A 23167-nucleotide genomic window follows, 5' to 3' on the forward strand; every position below is an offset into this window, starting at 1 on the left:
TTTTTTTTTAATACATTCCCTTTATCAGGCTGAGGGAATTTAAAATAATACATTTCTCACTTCCTTTTGAGCTTTTACCAGCAGAGCTGTCAGAGTTTAGATTTCTACTTTCAAATTTTTCAAGAAAATCAAGGCTTTCTCTATGATGCTCTTGAACAGTCATGCAATCTCTGACCACTTCCTGGTTCCAAAGCCGCTCCACGTTTTTAAGGCATTTATTACAGCAGAATCCCAATACCAGATACCAAAATCTGTGTTAGTTTTATAATGCTGTGTAAGACATTACCACATACTTTGTGGCTTACAACAACACATATTTACTATCTCTAAGTTTCTGTGGGTCAGAAATCTGGTCATGCTGTAGCTGGGTTCCCTGTTTGAGAGTTTCACCAGGCTACCATCAAGGGATCAAACTGCAGTCTCATCTGGAGGCTCAACTGGAGAGAAATACATTTTCAAGCTCATTCAAATTATTGGCAGAATTCATTTTCTTGCTGTTATAAACCTGTGAGCCCCAGCATTTTGCTGGCTGACAGCTAGAGGCCTCTTTTGCCTCCTAAAGGCTGGTGCAGTTCCCAGCCAGGTGACCCTCTCCATAGGCAGTTCACAACATAGCATCTTGTTTCTTCGAGGCCAACAGCAGAGTAGAGTGAGTATCATAGCAAGATGGAGTCACATAATGTAATATAGTTATGAGAATGACATCATATCCTATTTGCCACATTTCATTGATTAGAAGCAAGTCACAAGTCCTACCAATACTCAAGAAGAGAAGATTTTACCAGGGCATGAACTTCTGAAAGCAAAGATTATGGGCTCCACCTTAGAATCTGCCAAATCTTTGAAATCTGTTTTGCTGAGACTTTTCCCTGTCAATAGACATTGAATTTTGTCAAAGTTTTTCTTAAAAAAAAATCTATTGACATGATGATATAAATAAACCCTACCTGGTCATGAAGTATTACACTTTTTATAAATTAATGCCTCTGATTTGATAATATTTTGTAAGGATTTTCCCATCTATATTCATGAGGCATATTAGTCTGAATTTTTTTTTCCTGTATAGTACTATTCAAGTTGCCTATTTTTTCTTGAGTGATTTCTGGTAGTTTGTGTTTTTCAGGAATGTGTACATTTCATATGTTTTCAAACTTATTGGTACCTCATTTTTCATAATTTTTTTTATTAGCCCTTTAATATCTATAATATCTCTAGTGATGCTCTCTGTTTCATTCCTGGTATCAATAATTTTTGTCTTCTTTCTTTTCTTACTTGATCAGTTATACCAGAGATTATCAATTTGCTCTATTAAAAAATAGACTTAGGTTTCATTTACTTTTCTTTATAGCTTTTCTGTTTATCTTCTTAGATACAAGAAATCTACAAAGTAGTTAAGTCATGAAAACCCTAGAATATGAAAGTTATAGTTTTAAGTGTTAGCGTACTAGTTTTAGTTTTAGATGTGAACTTTATAGTATAGTCTGAATGCCTTAACCAAGTCACTGGTGAAAATTATTACAATAAAATTGAAATAACAACTTCTCAATGAGAAAGTAAGGACCGACATTTATTGAGAACCTAGAATGTCTCAGGCTTTTAGATTATTTCATTTTCATCTTCACGGCAATTATGAAGTAGATAAATATTACCTATGTAACTTTTTACATATGGAAATGCATAAAGATAGTATTTAAATTCCTGGGCTCCTTTTATTATATTTCACAAATCCTGAAGAAACATTTTGATTTTGGTTTAAATTAAAAGATACAATTTGAAAAATCTGTACATTCTTAATGCTCAACAATAAGGAAATCGCTAATAAATTATGGTACATCTACTGGATGGTTATAAAGATTATTTATAGGGTGATCATATGTCTCTGTTTGCTCAAGTCATCCCAGTTTATACCTCTTGATGTGGCATGATTAATAATAGTTCCCTTTTAACACTCCAAAGTGTCCTAGTTTGAATGATAGATTATGTAGTCACTCTGGTTATGCAGCAAAATTGAAAGATAATTACAAAGTAAAGGGAGAAATCATGATACAAGTTTGCAGTGATGTTAAAATAATTAATTGGAAATTAGATCAAAATTAAATACATGAAATGGTAATAATAGTTGTGTTAAGGAGGTGGAATTATGAGCAACATTTTTCTTTTCTCTTTATTTTCTAAATGTTCTCTGATAATGTTAGGTTAATTTTATAACTTTAAGGTTATAAATTAAAATATTTAGATGTAAAATATCTTTCCAATTAGAGTAGGAGATTTGACATTGGCTCCTTAATCAAAACTTATATTACCTGTGTTTTAATTTTGTTTAACTGTTCTAATGGAGGTCAAATGCCTGTAATAAGTTTTCATTAAATTTCTAAAGTAAATGCAATTAGAAAAGAAAAATGTTGAAACAAGGATGTCTGCAGCCAATCTTAATCTGCCTATTCCAACAATAAAATTAGCACTGATAAAAGTATTTAAATTAGTATTCTAGTTAATTTTGAAAGATCAGAATAAAAACAATACCAAGGAAAAGTAATAAAATTGCTCCAGTTTAGTGAGTTCTTAATATGGGGTGGGTAATCATTTACTCATTGGAGCAACTCTGGAAGTGGATATTAGTATGATTATTTTATAAAGAAGGAAACTGAGTCTTACAAAGATTAAGTGATCTGTAAAAGTTACAGAGATAAATAATTGAAAGAACTGTGATTCAGACTTAGGTCTTCTGACATCAATGCCCATGTGCTCAAGCACTAAACATTTTAGGTGTCTGATTCTAGTGTGCTTTCTTTATTGCAATTTGAATATGCTAATTAAAAAAATTTTATTGGAGTATAGTTGATTTACAGTTTGTGTTAGTTTCAGGTGTACAGCAAAGTGAATCAGTTATACATATACATATATCCCCTCTTTTTTTTTTTAGATACTTTTCCCATATCGGCCATTACAGAGTATTGAGTAGAGTTCCCTGTGCTGTACAGCAGGTTCTTATTAGTTAGCTATTTTATATTTAGTAGTGTGTATATGTCAATCCCAATCTCCCAATTTATCCCTCCCCCCACCTTATCCCCTGGTAACCATAAGTTTGTTTTCTACCTCTGTGACTCTACTTACGTTATGTAAATAAATCCATTTGTACCCTTTTTTTTAGTTTCCACATGTAAGCAATATCATGTGATACTTGTCTTTCTGTGTCTGACTTATTTTACTCAGTATGACAATCTCTAGGTCCATCCATGTTGCTTCACATGGCATTATTTTGTTATTTTTTATGGCTGAGTACTATTCCATTGTATATATGTACCACTTCTCTATCCATTCCTCTGTTGATGGACATTTAGGTTGCTTCCATCTCCTGGCTATCGTAAATAGTGCTGAAATGAACATTGGGGTGCATGTATCTTTTCAAATTCTGGTTTTCTCTGGGTATATGCCCAGTAGTGGAATTGCTGGGTCATATGGTAGTTCTTAGTTTTTTAAGGAACCTCCATACTGTTCTCCTTAGTGGCTGTACCAATTTACATTCCCACCAACAGTGTAAGAATGTTCCCTTTTCTCCACTTTTAATTTCAGCCATTAATAAAATGAAAATGTTTCCTTAGAGAGAGAATTGTTTACCAGTATATATTTTTAAAAATACTTTGAATTTTTTAATAAATCAGTCAAATGTGGAAAACCACAGTTACTTTAGGAATGTGAAAGCCTTTAGGAATGTGAAAACCTTTCATTAGAGTTCCCTTACTTAGTGTAAAATGTTGGATTTCATTGAGTATCTTGGAGGAGGATAAAGACAGCCCATGACTTTCATCTTCATTGAGTTTATCTAGCTTGCTAAGGAATATCTTCTTCCTTGCAGGTCCTTGTATGTTCCTCTGGAAGTTGTGATGTTGACAAGTGGGACCACTGTCACTATTAAAGCTACAAAATCATACCATAAAATTAATAATGAATAAAGTTGAATATCTGTTTAGCAGACCTACTGAATATATATTTTCAAATAATATGTTTTCAAAATACAATACTAGATTATTGCAGAGATTAAAAAAATTCCTTGTCCTCAAAGAATGTATAATCTATTCCAGGAATAAAAAATTCCCAAAACTTGTATAAAATATAATTGTTATAAGCATTTTGCTAAACCTATGAATATAATGCTGTGGAGAAGATGAGGAAGAAAGCATTAATTTTGAATCTCAGTGCAGAGTAACCATTCAACAAATTCTTATTTAAGTAAATTGAAATAAAAAATACACATGCTATTAAACAAGACATACTGTATAAATATACCTTTTAATTCTACATTTTTAGAAAAGAAAGATTCGATATACAGTGTCAACACATCTTTGTTTATAAGCAGACTGAAACAACTGTCTTACTTTGTATTCTGGTTTTTTCATATAACTTATTTTTGGCAGTCCAATTTTGCAATTGGAATCTGCCCAGTGTAGTCAATTCTTAAATCCTTAGAGAAGTGTTCTATGTAAGAGCCAGATTTTCTTACATGATTAACTTTGCCAGAGAAGCAGCCTAAAGAGATATATTTTTTATCAAAAGAAGTAGTACAATGTAATACCATTTAGTGCATACATGTGTGGAAAAATAGATTAAGGTAAGCTGAGTAGTTCAAACTGTCCCTATAACTAGAAAATTGGTGTTTTTAAAGGATTTTTATTTATTAATAGTTACAATGTTAAAATAAATTATTAGATAAAAAGTTTTAACATTCTTCTCATTTTACACATTTTAATCTTCTTTTTTGAAAAGTCATAAATGATTTATTTTCTCAAATGACTATAGAAACCAAAAGGACATCAAAGTAAGATAGTAGTTAAATTGAATTGTAATCTATTGGACATCTGTGCCATTATCATAAAAACTATTTTACTATCAGCATATGAGCTCTAATGTATTATAGAAAGCAAAAAATAGAGAAAAACAAAGATCTACAATAAATTCTTTTTAATCTTATAGGATAAAGTTCAAAACTTTGCCTCAAGCATTAAGTATCCTATAAATCCTGTCCCCTACTAATATTCTCAAATCTTAATTTCTAATACTCTTATACATAAAGTATTCCCTCTAGAACTCATCTTCTCTTTGTCACCCATCTCAGGTGAATTCTTACCTCTATGTTATAGAACCCCTCACTCCTCCCCTGCCTCCTTTCTCTCTCTTTTCTGTTTTTATGAATCCTACCTCCCTTTGGGAGCAAATTTATGGAAACATCCTCTATGAAGCCAGATACAAACAATCCAACTCCAAAATACAAATTGAACCAAGATATTTGTAGCAAAAATTATACATATAAGATCAGTGTCTTAAGAGTGTATAAAGAATTCCTACCAAATTGATATACAAATATTAATTGTGTTTAGTTTGGGTCCCCCAGCAGAAAAGTTTAGAAAGTAATTCAAGCAATATATTTAGAAAATAATCTAAGAAAATACCAGTTAAAGATATGTTATCAAGCTATTTACTAGTATGGACCACTGGACCTTAATCTTTGTGGGAAACGCTGGGAAACAGTTTAAACATATATCACAGACTTGTTAAGCACAATGGGTGAGGGAGCTGAGGTATTTATACTCCTTCTAGTCATTAGCTGAGACCTATTCATAGGGATATTAATCTCTTGTAACCAGAAATATAACTTAAGTAAACTCTTGTACACCAGAATATATGTTAAAAATAAATAGAACATATAACAGAAATACAAACAAAAAACTAGAAGCAGCTGTAATGTTCAATTAGATAGAGAATGATAAATAAATAGTGGTATATTCATACAGTGGAATACTATGCTATGGTGATCAGTCACCTACCTCAAAATGAATGAATTTCATTTAACTAATCAGTGAATTATTTAATAATATGAATTATTAAAAGTCTCAGAAAAATATTCATAGTATGATTTGATGTTCAAAACATGCAATGTTCAAAAACATGCAACATAATGTTCAAAAACATGCAAAACCATGTGACTTTTTTCTTTTTTTAGGGATTTAAATAGGTGTGGTAAAACTCCTTAAAAAGCAGAAAAGTAAACATCATTCAGGAATTTGTGGAGCAAATAGATGTAGTCAGGGAGGGACACCTAGAGGGTGTTAAAGGTACCGATTCTATTTATTAAATTATACTGTGGGTACATACATACTCTTTTATTTTTTTTTAACATCTTTATTGGAGTATAATTGCTTTACAATGGTGTGTTAGTTTCTGCTTTATAACAAAGTGAATCAGCTATACATATACATATATCCCCATATCTCCTCCCTCTTGCATCTCCCTCCCACCCTTCCTCCCTATCCCACTCCTCTAGGTGGTCACAAAGCACGGAACTGATCTCCCTGTGCTATGCGACAGCTTCCCACTAGCTATCTATTTTACACTTGGTAGTATATATGAGTCCATGCCACTATCTCACTTTGTCCCAGCTTACCCTTCCCCTTCCCTGTGTCCTCAAGTACATTCTCTATGTCTGCATCTTTATTCCTGTCCTAACCCTAAGTTTCTTCAGAAACTTTTTTTTTTTTTAGATTCCATATATATGTGTTAGCATACTGTATTTGTTTTTCTCTTTCTGACTTACTTAACTCTGAATGACAGACTCTAGATCCATCCACCTCACTACAAATAACTCAATTTCGTTTCTTTTTATGGCTGAGTAATATTCCATTGTACATATGTGCCACATCTTCTTTATCCATTCATCTGTCGATGGACATTTAGGTTGCTTCCATGTCCTAGCTATTGTAAATAGAACTGCAATGAACATTGGGGTACATGACTCTTTTTGAATTATTGTTTTCTCAGGGTATATGCCCAGTGGTAGGATTGCTGGGTCATATGGTAGTTCTATTTTTAGTTTTTTTAAGGAACCTCCATACTATTCTCCATAGTGGCTGTATCAATTTACATTCCCACCAACAGTGCAAGAGGGTTCCCTTTTCTCCACACCCTCTCCAGCATTTATTGTTTGTAGATTTTTAGATGATGGCCATTCTGACTGGTGAGAGATGATACCTCATTGTAGTTTTGACTTGCATTTCTCTAATGATTAGTGATGTTGAGCATTCTTTTGTGTGTTTGTTGGCAATCTGTATATCTTCTTTGGAGAAATGTCTGTTTAGGTCTTCCGCCCATTTTTGGATTGGGCTGTTTGTTTTTTTGTTATGGAGTTGCATGAGCTGCTTGTAAATTTTGGAGGTTACTCCTTTGTCAGTTGATTCATTTGCAAATATTTTCTCCCATTCTGAGGGTTGTCTTTTCATCTTGTTTATGGTTTCCTTTGCTGTGCAAAAGCTTTTAAGTTTCATTAGGTCCCATTTGTTTATTTTTGTTTTTATCTCCATTTCTCCAGGGGGTGGGTCAAAAAGGAACTTGCTGTGATTTATGTATAGAGTGTTCTGCTATACTCTTTTATATACATAAAACATTTCATAACCAAAGATTGGTCAGAGGAAGAGAAACCATGCAATGAAACTCAGATATAGTTTTCCAGGAGTAGGGGGAAGAGCAGGTAGAGTATATTAGAAGTCCAGAAGGAGAGAACAATCAGTGATGGCAACTGTTGCTAGGCAATGTGGGTTACGAAATGAAATGAAGTTAATGGAATTAGGGCTTAAGAGCCTTTGGTGAGTGCAGTTTCAGTAATAGAGTTAGGGTAGATGCCAGAAAGCAATAGCTTGCAGAGTAAAGTAAAAAAATAGTGAGTAGAGGCAGCTCTTTAAATAATTTTGTCAGTAAATTCAAGGAAGGATATAGGTTGGAATTTTAGGGGAAAGCAGATATGAACAGTATTTAGAAGTATTTTGTGAAAGAATATGGTCTTGTCTAAAGCCTAGATAAAGACATTAAAATTTTTAAGTAGAAATTTAATTATTAAAAAATAATATCCTTTTGAGAAAAATCCTGGAGTTAAATCTTTTTGGTAAAACTTACTTAAACATTTCAAATAATTGTTTTATCTAAGTAGTAAGATTTTCCCATAGGATATTTTCTCAACTCTTTTAGTGCTTCTTAAACTCTTTAGGATTCGGTTTAATTACTGTGACAATGTTTTTATTCAATGCACATGAATTGGATCAATTTGAATTATAATGTACATGTATGTTGGGCCTGCGTTAAAGAAATTATCAGTTAAAGGGACAAAATACTCCTTCCCTTTTCATGTTGGGCAGCTTTAGTCATCATTGTCACAAACTGTAGACAAATTTTAATGATTAACTGAATGAGTAGATAGCATTGCCTGACTATATATGTGAATATGCTATTGAGAAAGAACATTAAATTTAAAATTACAAAACATGTCATACAACTTGAAATTTCCATAAAAATATCTCACTGGTGTGTATAAGGTTAGGGCAACAGTAAGAAATGATGTCTCTGACTTTGGCAATGACATAAATCTCAGCATAGGAAAGCAGTGTGGAGGTGGGTGAATGCCAATTTATTTAAATAACAGGCAAAATTTTCAAGCTGTAACAACATGCTCAGTAAATTCTTCCATTACTGTGATACTGAAGGAGAGTTGAAAATGTATTACACTTCTATTTTTTCTCCTTAGAGATATATTTTTTGTTCTGTTTCTATGGCAACATCTATGCAATGACTAAACCTTTAACTCCTTTCTAGACTCCCTGATGGCTTCACACAGCTTCTAAACCTGACCCAGCTCTACCTGAATGATGCCTTTCTTGAATTTCTTCCAGCCAATTTTGGAAGGTAAGAATAAGAAGTTTAAACGATACATTGTCTTTCACTTTAGATAAGTACTGTACCAGCACCAGTAGGTGAGGCTTCAAAAGTGACCATTGGAATTAAAGACACCCTTATTCTTGTCCAGTAAATGAGACCATGTCAATTAATGAAACATTTTGCAAAAAATAAAGTTAGGTCTTTACATGTCATTAATAATCAAATTCCAGATGAGTTAAAGAGTTAAATATAAAAAAATAAAATCAGAAATGATCTGGAAAAATATGCACATGGATATTTTTGACTCTTGGGTTGGAAAATGCCTTTATAGCATAGAAACAAAAGAAAATATCATAAATGGATAGATTTGAATTTGTAAAATGCTTTTAAAATAAAATAATATTAGAAAATAGTTTTTAAATTAAGGTAAAACAATAAATAGGAAAATATTTCCACTGAATATGGAAAGTAAATTATATCCTTAACTCATAAAGAATTCTTACAAATGAGTATGAAGTTAAAGTTCTCATTAGAAAAAAATGGGTAAATGACACATACTGGCAGTTCATAATAAATGTACAAATTGGCAACACAAAAAATGTTTATCATCATAAATAATAAAAATAGTACAAATTAATATGACAACAAAGGGGCTTTGTGCTCTAGCATGTTATAAAAAGTGTAAAGTTATTTATAGACCATGAGGAAAGAGATAACCTCACACTGCTGATGAAACTGCAGAATGTTATATACTCCTTGCAGGGCAGTGTGCTTTAAAAGATTTGAAAATATTTACAACCACTGCCTTTGTAATTCATTTCTAGAAATGTATCATATCATCATGTATCACACTAGGATTTATGGACAAGGATGTTTATCATTATTTACAATATGAAAAATATGGAAGCACACATCCATCTAGGAGATTGGTTGAATATATTATGGTACATCCATATGACAATACCATGTAGCAATTTATAATCTTGCCTAGAGGAATATCTATTAATTCCTATGATGTTATGTTCAAAACATATCATAGCTATATATAAACTGTGTTTTCCATACTAATATGAATGTACATGAAATAAAAGACTATTTCCTTGGAAGTGAAATTATGGATGATTTTTATTTTCATCTTTATATTTTCAATGTTTTCTAGATGTTCTAGAGTGAATTTTTTTCTTTCAGTTTTATTGAGGTATAATTGACACAGCACTATATGAGTTTAAGGTATATAACATAGTAATGACAAATTTATTACAAAATGATTAGGACAATAAATTTAGTTTACATCCATTACCTCATATAATTACAAAGAAAAAGTTTTTTGCCTTGTGAAAATTTTTAGAATTTACTCTCTTAGGAGCTTTCAAATATACCATGTGCCATACAGCAGTGTTAACTATAGTAATACTGTTGTGCATTACATCCCTAGTACTTATTTATCTTATAACTGTAAAGTTGTGTCTTTTGACTACCTTCACCCAGTTTCCCCCACCCCACCCCCACCTCTAGTAACCACAAATCTGATCTCTTTTTCTATGAGGTTTTTTTTTCTTTTTAGATTTCACATGTAAGCGAGATCACGCAGTATTTGTCTTTCTCTGCCCAACTTATTTCACTCAGCATAATGCCCTCAAGGTCCATCCATGTTGTTGCAAATGGCAGGAATATATATATATTTATATATATATTTTTATAAATATATATATATATATATATATACACACACACACATGCATACATATATATGCACACATTTTCTTTATCCATTTATCTGTCAATGGAAACTTTCTTTCCATGTCTTGGCTATTTTAAATATAAAAGATATATCTTGAAAGTTAAGACATTTTAAGTTTATCGTTAACTGCATTTTTCTAAATGATCATCTTTAAAATTGTTCAAATAACTGACTGAGTGTAACTCGACACCAATTTGTTGGCAGAAGCTAATATATGACATTAAGAAGAACCCAGTGGAATAATGAAGTCCCTTAACAGGTAGCAGCCTCCATTTGCATACAGAAATCACCTCGAAAGTTTCTTCCAAATTCCCTTACTTTTGTAGATCATGATTTCACAATACCTATGAATACCATACACTTGGGAAGTTCTGAAAATTCACAGATATTCAAAAGAGCATTTGCCTCGTTTCTAAATGAATTGATACTTCACCGTTTGTCCACATAAAGTAGATTTTCCTTCCGGTACTGATGATAACACTACAAATATACCTTTGGTTTATTAAATCAGGAAATGTTTATCTCCCTAAGACATACTTTTGCATTTTGTCCATTCTTTTTTACTAGTCCTAATATAGGGGAAGAAATTTGGGCAATCAGATAACATAATATCAAAACCCAAACCACTTAGAAATTAGAATTAAATTTTATGTGAATTGTCTGCCCAAAAAATGCTCTATTTTATTATTGTAATCTAAAAAGCTCTATAACTTTCAGCTGGATAATTTAACAAAGAATGTTTTAAGATACTTTCCAAAACCTGAGATTTAGTGCCCCTAAAGGCCAAACTAAGTCATAAAATATTACAACAGTACAAATATGAAGATTTGAGATATATAAATGTTTAAGAAACTTCTTTAACTAGTGATATACCCATGCTCTGAAGAACTAAATTACTTTATTTCAAATAAAGATTGAGTTATAAGATTAAAATTAAATTGGAAATTTGGTAGAACTCAAAACACAAAGGAAAGGAGAAGAGAACTAGTTGAATATCTAAAAGCACAGTATATATGGGACCTTGTAGGTGAATTGTATAGTTCAAATAGTGAAATATTCCCACATCACTAAGGATTTGGATAATTCAATTAATATTTGTCCTAAAGTAGCCTCAACTGAGTACATTTTAAAGCTCAGTATAGGCATTAGTAACAATAGCATGTCCCAGATTGCAAACACTAACAAATACTTAAATGTGAAATGCATTTCTAATTACAAATGTTATGCAAGCAACAGAAACTGTGAACACTTCTCATCCCCTTCACAAGATTATTCCAACTCCAGTACTGTCATACGATAGATGATACTATACATTTTTAAATGTGCATCCACTTGAAATGTTCAGATGTTAATCTCAGAGTCAATTAAATATGGTATATTATAGCACTTTTCCCATTTTTCATTTAAAGAATAGTAATAACCTAACACATACTAAAACTTATGGTGTGCCAGGCATTATGCTTTACATGTGTGACATCATTTAATATTCAAAACCCTATAAATTTTGTACTATTATCACATACTCATTATAGATGAGGAAACTGGAGTTATGAGGAGTTAATTAATTTGCCCAGTGTCACACGGCAAAAAACAGATAGGATATGAGAGAGTCTGAAGATTAACCAGATCTGTCTGATCACAAAGCTCAAGATTTTAACCACTATGCTATATTATTTGTGTTAAAAATTCATTTATTGTCTCTTGAGTGGAAGTATCACCATGTTTCAGTGAATGCAGCATCTAGTATTTAGTAGATATTCAATAATCTGTTGAATGCATACAGTCAAACAACAGTGAATATAATTTTATAAAACATAGGAGATTTAGATGACTTGGTCTCAATGATATCTTTGAAAGAACTTCATTTTTAGGAAAGGGATATTTGTTATTCTCCAATGTTGATGCAACCCTACTCATAACCAATTTGCATAATTCTTAAAAATCTGTAACCATGCTATGTAATGTTTGGACATAGTTGTTTGGATAATAAAGTAACAGTTTACTTTACCATAAGAATATTGTTTTATAGAGAAATATTAAGAAGCAATTTTTAAATTTATTTCTACAGACTTGCCAAATTGCGGATATTGGAGTTAAGAGAAAATCACTTGAAAACTCTACCAAAGTAAGTGGCTGAGTATTTTCTAAATTTGAATTGTGATTTTTCACTAGTAGGAAAAAGACAGCTATTTTTGTCTTGGCTATGCTTTGTCATTATGATTGAGTTAATTTTTCTACAATTTTTTTCTAGAGGCTAAAATGTACAGTGTATTATAAAGGATTCACATTAAGAATGTATCTGCTTTATAAAACTGTGTAATTACAAGTGAAGGTGGGAAGAGTCCATTTAAGATTCTTCTTAAACATACACACCAGGAAGTTACTGCATTGAAACTTAAGAAACTGACATTTTTATAGCCCCCAAACAATCAACAGTTTCAAAAGGTTCAACCTAATAGACTGTTTAACATTTCAAGTTAATTTATGGTTTGAGATAATTTTCAGTTTTTAAATCAAAAATACACAAAAATATTTCATAAAAATGATTAAAATGTTCTTAGAGATCCTAAAATGATTTGGCAGAAATTTTATATTTATACATTCTTTCAAACTGTACCTTTTTAATAGTCTGTTCAAAATCTGGTTTACATAAAAATACAGAATATTTTTATGTCAAAACTAATCTCCAACATTTTATTCAATGTTTAGTTTAATAAACTTGTTTCATCCTGCTTTGCCTTATTTATGTCTAATGATAGAATTTTGTGCTGTACAGAAAAAAATATCTTTGAAACTCAAAAATTATTTAAAGTGGGGATTCTTTTTACTCAAATAAATAATTATGACTTGTATATACTACAGTTAAAATATTGAAAGTACTATGTTGCTATTTTAACCCTCCTGCAGTATTGCTGAAAAATATTGAGTACAGTGATTAATTTTTGAAACATATCAGCAGGATTTAGAGACCTTTCGTCTGCTGAACCAAAACTTAATTCTATTTTTTTCTTTTTATATTCCTTCTCTAAGAAAACTACACTGAATTTCATTGATTTTTTTATATCAATACAATACTCTCAAGTACATTTTGTTACATAGATATGTACAAAAATTCTGTCAGGGCAATATAAAGTTTTCAATAATTATACAGATTTAATTTAAATATATACATAGAGATAAAACATCTATTCATTCCTCCATAAGTGGAAGACAAGGAAAGAAAGTGAAAAGGAGGAATGTCACCATATCTGGATACCCTGCACTTTTGAGTGGTCTTTCTCTAAGCCAAAGCACTATGCATAGTCTTGGAAGGCACCTCTTCCACATTGGGGGCACAAACAGAAATGCGAATATGGTTGAAAGTGTTACTTGTTCAGCATTAATCTACTGCAAATGCATTTCCATCCCCCATATTTTAAATGTCTACATTTAAAGTAGAGTGAAAACAAGGCTAATTACACACTAAACTATGGTGAAAGAGCAATTGTCTCCTTCACCTAAACATGAACATTTGGGTCAAAGAGAAAATATTGATGGTGTGGAGGAGAATCTTTCCCCTCTGCTCTTAAATAACAGTTTTGATATGAAATAAAAAATAAATCTGATACAGGTTGTCAGGTTTTTAAATATGTATTTTTAAAATATAAATTTTAAATATAAAGCCTGACCATAGATGGGTAATATGGACTTTATATGAGATAGATGTCTGAACAGTTCAGAGTAATGAGTAACAATGCTCATAATTGGTGAATGGGTATTCTGTAGGCTGTGAGACAGTGGCCCAGTATCAAACAGAATTCAAATAAGTAGAATAATATGCATTTACCTTTGTTTGGCATTTTTAAAAAAAACTTGTAAAGATGTGTGGAAATGACACGGGGTCTCCTTGGTAGACTGTTATATTTGTACAATTTGTATAGCTGTTACAGTTTTTACATTTAAAAAATCTGAAAAATTATTTTCAATCTAGTATGCTTATTTTTTACCTTATAGACAAAAATCAGAAGAACCAAGGGCATGCATTTGTATGGTGAACTTTATCCTAGTTTTGATGTCTATAAAAATGAGAATTGCAGAAAGTTCTGTCGTGAATAAAGATAAACTCTGTTTTTACTATGTATTATATGTAGTACCTTCTGATCACCAATCTAGACCTGTAATAGAGAGACATATGAGAGCTTTCTACTTCCTTTATTTTTACACTTCTAATGAAAATAAAGGAAGAAAGATAGTTTTATGAAAAACAATTTAACTTTTTAATAATTACTCCAAGAAGAGGTAGCTCATGATTTCCTCATGGACACAAACAAGATGTCAAATCTTTAGCAGGTCTTCAGGGATTTTCTCTTCTTTTCATCTTCTGTCTTAAAGTCTAAATGCCTGGCAAGCTATGAAAAATGTAAAAATGTGAAGAATTATGATATAACGTACATTAAAATGTCTCTTTAAAGTAAACTGATAGAGACATTTTGATATGTGCAGATTCTAGGACAAATTCTTTCTGTTATTAAATAGAACTTAGTATTATCAATTTTTTCACACTGTTCCTTTCCTAAGGTACACATTTGCTTAAAACTCATTGACACAGTCATTCTTGATTGTGTGTAATAATTGAGGACATTGAATATCTGGAAAAAACTAGATAACCAAAAAGAAAAACCCTTTCACTTCTATGATAAAATTTGTCCTCATAGCAGAATTATCCTCTTAATTAATTTTGAAGGGTAGTCTAAAAATGAATTTGTTCCCATTTTGGAGCTTTTGCACTATCTGTTTCTCTCTGGAATTCTCTTACCTCAAATCTTTTCAGGCTAGAGCTTCCTTAGGATTCCTATCTTTCTTCAAATGGTGCCTCCTTGGAGGCTTTCCCCGATCACATCATATAAGGTTGCTCCCCCTTAGCCTTTATACCATTTCACTCTTCCATTTGATTTTTCACACTTATGGTTCTCTAAATTGTATTGACTTTTTGTTTGCTTGGAGATGATCTCCTCAGGAGAACATAAGTTCTGTTCAGAAAAGGAATTTTTTCTGTTTTGTCACTGCTGAATCTCCCGTGCCTAAAGCAGTGCCCAGCATATAGGGGAGTACTCAATAAATAAACAAGAATGCTGATATATTGATTCACAATGAGAAATATCTGTCATGTGACCTGGACATTTTGTGTCACTTGATTATTTTTTCCCATAGAAAATAATATAAGATACAAAATATTAAAATAAGATGAGTCTTTGGTGAGCATCATGAAGGCAAAAAGAATAAATGGTTAGTGGATTCTCAATGGCTGATATCTGAGCCTTGAATTTTAAACCTACACACACACACACACACACACACACACACACACACACTCTCTCTCTCTCTCTCTCTCTCTCTCTCTCTCTTCTTCAGGTGGTTTCAAGTTACATATAATAACCAAGTCATGACAATGGAAGAAAATAATTTCAAATTAAGGCAATTAATATTTATAACAAGTAAAGAAAGTCCAAAAGTATTATGACTTATTTCTTTGACTTTGTCATTAAAAAGTGATACATTTAGTTAAGAAACATATGTCAAGATGAAAATAAAGGGATAAGATAATATTTTAAAATGAAATTGAGGAACCATTTCCATGGAGGTAACGTAACAGCATACAAATGGTTAGTAATAATGGTGGGTTTTATCTTTAAATAAACATTTTCCATTTTTATGACAATTTTTCTAAAACCTTAAAGTTAAAATATGGCCTGTCCATTGATAACATTATGACTGTGACTTTGTTTCAAATTGAGCCAAAATATGATGTTGTGTAAATTTGTCTGTGATAATTATAAAAATATGAAATAATATGAAGAAAGGAAACACAGGTTAAGCTAATATTAATGTTTATATTTGCCCTGCCACCTGGGAACACAAGGCATGAAATGTGATTCCTCGATCCGCTGTCATAATAGAATAACTAAGAGAGGAAAATTTCAAACATGTTGCAGTGGAATTGCTGGGGAAATATCAATAAGTAAGTAAACCCTGGTGAACAAATCCAAAAAGGGAAAAATGGATGAACTTGGTGGATAAGGAACTCTAAGAGTTGTTAGAAGAAGGGATTCAATTAGAGAAATTATAAGTCTGAAGTAGCAACGACTTCTTTTAGATCCTAGACTGTTTGTGAAGCTGGAAAAAGCTATGGAATCCAGAAACATATTAATTGTAAAATCCGAATTGTCTCTATTTCCAATATATTCATAGCCCATTGTGAGTTTTCACATTTTTATTTTCACCTAGAAGTAGATTTAGCTTTTTATGTAAAATAAGCCTTGTCAAAATACCTAGTATACTATGACAGAGCACCAAATAGAGGGCCCTCTCAATTTTAAAGAACCAAATTTGTTGAGTGGATTATTTTAATCATATAACTGTTTCTAGAATATTCACTCAAAATATAACATTTTATTGAGCAAATTTTCTTTGGGGTTGTTAATTGAATTCTATTTCACTATCATCTATGACAATTTTTGGACTCTCCATAGAAAAAAATCATTAAGGAATAATTGAAAGGAAGACTTTCCAAGTATAAGCATGAAAGATACTTTGAAACTTCTAGGCTATGTAAGCTTGAAAACTAGTAAATGATGTATCTATTATTTACATGATTTTATTCCTTGAGCATCATTGCTTTTATTGTGTTCCCCCCCACCCAAAGACAAAGGTTCAGAAACTCTACAGTATTCCCCCTCTGTGAATGTCTAAAGACACACACACAACACACATATATTCACAGAAGGCGCAGAAGCATAGTATGTTATCTGGAAATACTCTAAGAAAAAGATCCCCTTGAATTATAAATATAAATTGAAACCAGAGGTACATTAGAGCACTGTTAATGAGAGACGCTAGATCATGAAAGTTAAGAAAAGACGGAGGGAATGTTTCAGACTGAAGACTAAAGAGGCATTATAACTAAAAGCAGTGTTTCTGAATTGGTTCTTCTGCTATTAAAAAAAAAAATTATTGGGACACCTGGCAAAACTTGGGTAGGGTCTGATGATTAGATGGTAGCAATGTATCAATGTTAATTTCCTAATTTGGATGGTTGTTTTGGTTTGGTAGGAGAATGTTCTTGTTTGTAACAAATACACACTAAAGTACTGGGGAATGATGGGACACCAGGTTTGCAATTTACCATCGAGTAGATCAGAAAAGTTATTTGTATAGTACTTTGAAGCTTTTTATAATTTTTTGCATTGTTTCAACATAAAAACTTATTTTAAAAAGCTATTTTCATACAAAAATTCTTTAAACATTTAAAAATAAACACTATTAACACTGAGGAAATTATCAGCTTTATGTCCGAAATGCTTGTAGATATAGAGGGCCAGGTGAGAGTATGTATTTAGGTGCTAAAATGCTTAACTATTTATAAAAATGAGAATTTCAGTGATAGAGGTTTTATATATGTGAATAATATATATATTGTGGATTTTTTCCTAACCTGAATGGCAATAAATACTCCATATTCATAATTTCCTCTCAAATTTCTGTTTGTTTGCAAATAACATGTCTTTAGTTTTCATATAAGTTCATTTATATATTTTTAAATAAGATTACTCTTTAAGCAGACTTACAAAAATATAATGTATTTGTCATGTTTTCTTTTTTAAAACCTCTCTTCCTTTATTATCTATTTTCCTACCAGTTATCATTGTCAGCATAATGAAGAAAAAGTCATAAAATAATATGTATTCTAAACTGGACAGCTGTGACTAAGTCATTTTCTATTCTCATTTCAGTGTCCTATTAATGAATTTATCTCATTTGGCATTACTGTACTGGTTACTACAATGAAATACATCAATAGTTTCCTTAGTGCTATTGTAACAAAAAATTCGTTTGTCAGGCACAGCTTACAGAATAGCTTTTTGATGTTTCTATTAACTGTTTTTGTGACTGTAATGCATAACTGAATACAGTGTGTTTTTATAATGGTACTACCTTATGCTTTTACGAATGAATATCAATTTACAAGGTATGGTGTTTTGTTACACCCATGGTACCCTCCCATTCTGGGTTTTCTTTATCGAAGGTGATAATGTGACAAGCTAGCTAATCAAGGGTAACCGTATTAGTGGATTAGAGGATTGCACTTAGAACTAGGATTTTTTTTTACTTCTTCTCACAGGGTCTTATATTTTAAATTCAACTGAAATAAGTGATAATTATGACATGTTATATTTAAAAGCATTCAACAAATTATAATGCATTCTAACAATATAATTATTAGATTCCCTTTTAAATGATCAAACATGTGCTTTCCAAGGATTCACAAAAGAGTGTGAGCTCCCTAACATGTGAGCTAATTATATTTCTTTTTATCCTTGTATTTTCAACATAAAATTAAGGTTGAGAGTATTATGGTTAGCTAAGGTTGTGTCGAGTCCAGTGAGGAGTTGGGGGAGGGCACAAAAACCACATAAAACCATGGGATCAAATCGCTCTTTTCAGAATACTTCAATCAATAGCCACTCTGATCCCTGATGATTAAATTTACCAAAAGATGAAAACGGCCTGGTATAATAGCGAGATTGAAAGTGCTATGACTTCAGTTAAATAAGCTCTCAAGGCTTAGTCTCTCATGGAACAATTATCCTATACTTAGTTCTATTTCACCTAAGAAGAGCCAGAATGTACTTGAATGAGGGTATACTTTGCAGTCAGACAAACCTGGACTTGTATTCAGGCCCTTGCTTCTTGTTTATGAATTATTTAACTTCTTTGAACTTCAGTGTCTTTATTTTAAAAGAATATTGGGTGGTCATTGCCTTCTTTAAACTGTGAAATATATTTTGCATAATAGTTGATAAAAATGAGTCATGATTATTTAGAACCAGAAAAGCATTTAAACAAAAGTGTGTTCTATGGTGCTTAGACAACTTAAAAGCATTCAAGGAAAGATTAGCATAAATGAGATGAAAAGACAACCCTCAGAATGGGAGAAAATATTTGCAAATGAAGCTACTAATCAATTCTTAAAGACTATTTTTTTTTCTTTTTAAGGTTTGTAGTTTCTTTGGGTGAATTGAACTCAGATCGTAAAAGACATGATAAAAAAATAAATAAAAACTCTCAACAAGAACTGAGAGGAACATATTCAACATTTGCAGATTTCCAAATTCAAACAATTTAATGTGGCTTTTTGCTCTCCCCTCTATGAAAAAATGTAGTATCTTTACTAAAGATATAATATATTCTGAACTTTACATTAGTGTTGATCTTGGTCTCAGAGTCTTGTAAAAATATATAAAGACACAAAGGACCTAGCTAACAGACTATTCCTGTGGTCTCAGATATGGTGAATTGCACACATTTACTTGATTTCAAATTCCATATTCCAATAGCCAGAACTCAGAGGGACTATTCACCACATATCAAAACTGAAATCTCCTTCATCTCTCTTCTCCACTCACCACTCCAAGAAAAAACAAATCAAACCAAACCAAACCAAATAGAAATACCAGGCATCTTATTATATACTGCTTAGTGACAGTACCATCCACCTAATTACAGAAATTAGAAATCTCAATTCTATTTTCCTCTCCTACTACCCCCAAATCCTCTGTCCATCAACTTATGCCACATCTAAACACTCTTCTCTACTTTCTGTCATTGCCCTACTTGAGGTCTTTAATATTACCTGTCTTAGCCTGCAGTAACTCATTCTTCCTATCTCCTCCATTGGAATCCGTCTCCTTATTCTTGTCAGAGTGAGCTTTCTTACTAAAATACACCATGACACATGTCAATGTAAAAACAATAACTGCCCACAGCTTGCAGAAGACAAACATGTCAAGACACTTCACAGCTTAGAGTCAACATTTCCAGTGTCATTATCTTTCAACATTCACCATCCCACAGAGTGGGATATACAGTATACAATGCACCTTTGTATCTCCAAGCATCTTTCTTAGAACCTTCCCTTTTTCTCTCTGAAAAACTTCAAATCATCCCTTAATTTTCCCATCACTTTTGCTGTGAAATTAGCCATGGATTCTGCTTTCAGAGTGGTAGCTTAGAAACTCTGCTAGAGTGTTTTCAAGGCAGAGTTTCGCAGAAATTTTGATCTGATTATAGTTTGACTCAGGAATCTAATAAACTTCATTTTGTGAAAGATTTTTTTGTCATCTTGACTATGTTATTTGAAGCTCCAACCCCACAGTCCAACTCCCAAGGAAGCAACTGCTGAGCAGCATGCTTTTTTCTTTCCAATTACTAATTTTGGGATGGAACAGTTTCAGCAACAGTGGACACTCAAGAGGAAATGGTGAATTGATTTTCAGTAGGGTCCTTCTCTGGTATTTTAGAAAGTGCATGAAAAAACTAATCATTAGGAGATATGTTTTATTTCAGCATTTGAAAAGCTTTCCCTGCCACCTGTTTTGATTTTCACTTTTAAAAGACTCTTGATGAGTAAACAACAAACTATTACTCATAATTGCCTCAATAGGACACATGAAAACAAGTGAAATATATCTAACTCTCCATAGATTTTCTGTTTTCTTCGTGCCTCTGCTCTTCTCTCTATTCAAGGCAGGGTTAATTCAGGTCTTTCAATATGCAAAATGCATCCTAAAAAAGCTTGATTTCCTGCTGAACAGACGAAAGAGAAATATTTCTAAGTTGCTATAGTTTTCCACAGTTTCTGTGACATTTAAGATCAATACCTGAGCAATATTAAAAATAAACATTCACATAAGATACTAACTTCCTGACATTAATTTCCTTGAATGTATATTTTGCATTTCCTTTTAGTAATATGAGACTTTAGTTTGCCCTTTTATGGCTTTAAAAAACTGAATTCTTCCTTGCCGAACTTCCTATTCCATTATGTTTAGTTTTACATTATCTATATTCAAAATTATCCCAAACTTTTACCTAACTACACTGTATTTCTATTCATTTTCTCTTTATAGTTAAACTTAATTCAGTACATTAAAAGTACTTCTGTTAACATTTAGTACATAATAACAATCTTTTCTAGTTATAAAGTAAATGCTGTATAATTTTATAAGTAAGATTAGAAATAAAATTAATCAGATTAAAGCACTGTGACTCTTATCAAGCATTAGCTGTTCAGATTTTTGTTTGTTCTATAAAGATGGGGTAGAAAATATGCTACATGAAGTGGTTAAAAAGTAAGAATAACACATCTCTATTAAGAAATGTTCAATAGCAACTTAGATAAATAAATTGTGTGTTTAAGTTACATTAAAGCTATTGACTCTTCTGATTATCATAAAACATTTCTAAATTAAACAGATTCCTAGAGGCAAAAGCTTTATTTTGATTAAGTATCTCATGAAATTTTAAAAGCAAAAGTTAAAACATTTCTTATACTAAATAGAATCTTAAAGGGCATCTCTTTAAATATTACATCCAACTAAGTAGAAATACATTTTAAAATATACTTGACATACTTTAGTTTTATAAAAGGAAGATCTCATAACTCAAGGTTTTATTTAAGACAGAATTTAAAATCTTTGGCTTCCCATTCCTTTACAATAATGTCCAAACCACTAAACATGGCATTCAAGACCCTTCACAGCTTGACCCCCAAGTTCCCTCCAATTACTCCCCACTTAATCCCCTAAATATGACTTGCAGGTTTGTGCCTCTGTACACTTACCAATAAATTCTCACTTCATATAATGAACAAGTCAGTTTAAACTTTAATTGAGTATGTACCTAACATGTGTCAGACACTATTGTACGTGCTAGAGGATATGACAATATGACAATGAACAATAAAGACAGATTCTCTTTTCTTCAAAAACTTTCAAGTTTAATTAAGGGAGACAGACGACAAACGCATAAACAAATAAGTGAATAAGACAAGCAATTGCTATAACGAAAACAGGATGATGTTATAGGAAGTGATTGGATTTGGGGGGTATTTTTGCTTAATTGGTTGAGTGTTGGTTTTTGGATTTTTTTTATTCTTTGATTTTTTTTATTCTTTATTCTTTGTTTTATTCTTTGCTGGTCAGAAAAGACCTTTATGAAAAGGTGGGCTTTGCACGATTTAAATGATGAGAGTAATACGAAGTTCTAGAGGAAGAACAAAAGCAACAACAAGGAACAGCAGGTGTAAAAACACTTGTGATGGGAGCAAGCCTGATGTGTCAGGAGCAAAAAGGCCAGTGTAGCCAGAACATAATGAGCACAAAGTGAAGGAGTATGAGATGAGGTTGGAGAGACAGGTGGGGCAAAATGATGACGTGCCTTGTGAACTATGTTTGGAAATTAAGACTATTTTCTAATTGTAATGAAAAGCCCTTTGAGCATTTGAGCAAGGGAGAAGTGTGATTTGACCAAACCTTTACAAAGATCTGTCTGGCCACTCTGCAGAGAAGAGGTTCTAGGTGGACAAAACTGAAAAGACACCAATTAGGAGATGATTGCCATAGTGTAGAAAATAAATGACAGTAGCTTTGTCTAGGATTGTACTCTGGAGGTGGTAAGTGGTCAGATTTGGGATCCATTTGGAAGTGGAACCTTGCTGATGGAAAGAATCTGTGGTGATAGGAAAAGTTAAGGATTTAAGGAGGAATTAAGGAGCATTCCCAAAGATTGGGTTTGACTAACAAGGTGACTGGTGGCATAATTTCCTGTTGTAGAGAAAATTTGAAGAGAAGCAGATGTGGGGAATCGGAAGTTTGATCTCGGCAAAGAAAAGTTGGAGATGCCTATTAGAAC

General features: G+C 32.0%; 1 protein-coding gene across 1 annotated transcript in view; it reads left to right on the forward strand.

Moving 5' to 3' along the window:
• Window positions 1-23167, forward strand: part of LRRC7 (leucine rich repeat containing 7) — a 506342-nt gene that overhangs the window by 252223 nt on the left and 230952 nt on the right. Inside the window, exons 7-8 of the mRNA XM_027114043.1 lie at window positions 8635-8724; window positions 12507-12563. Of these exons, the coding sequence (XP_026969844.1) occupies window positions 8635-8724; window positions 12507-12563 (147 nt within the window). The remainder of the gene's footprint in view (window positions 1-8634; window positions 8725-12506; window positions 12564-23167) is intronic.

This window comes from Aethalodelphis obliquidens, unplaced genomic scaffold, assembly GCF_003676395.1.
Source record: "Aethalodelphis obliquidens isolate GAN/ISIS:26980383/991018 unplaced genomic scaffold, ASM367639v1 scaffold13, whole genome shotgun sequence".
In the NCBI taxonomy this organism is placed as follows: domain Eukaryota; kingdom Metazoa; phylum Chordata; class Mammalia; order Artiodactyla; family Delphinidae; genus Aethalodelphis; species Aethalodelphis obliquidens.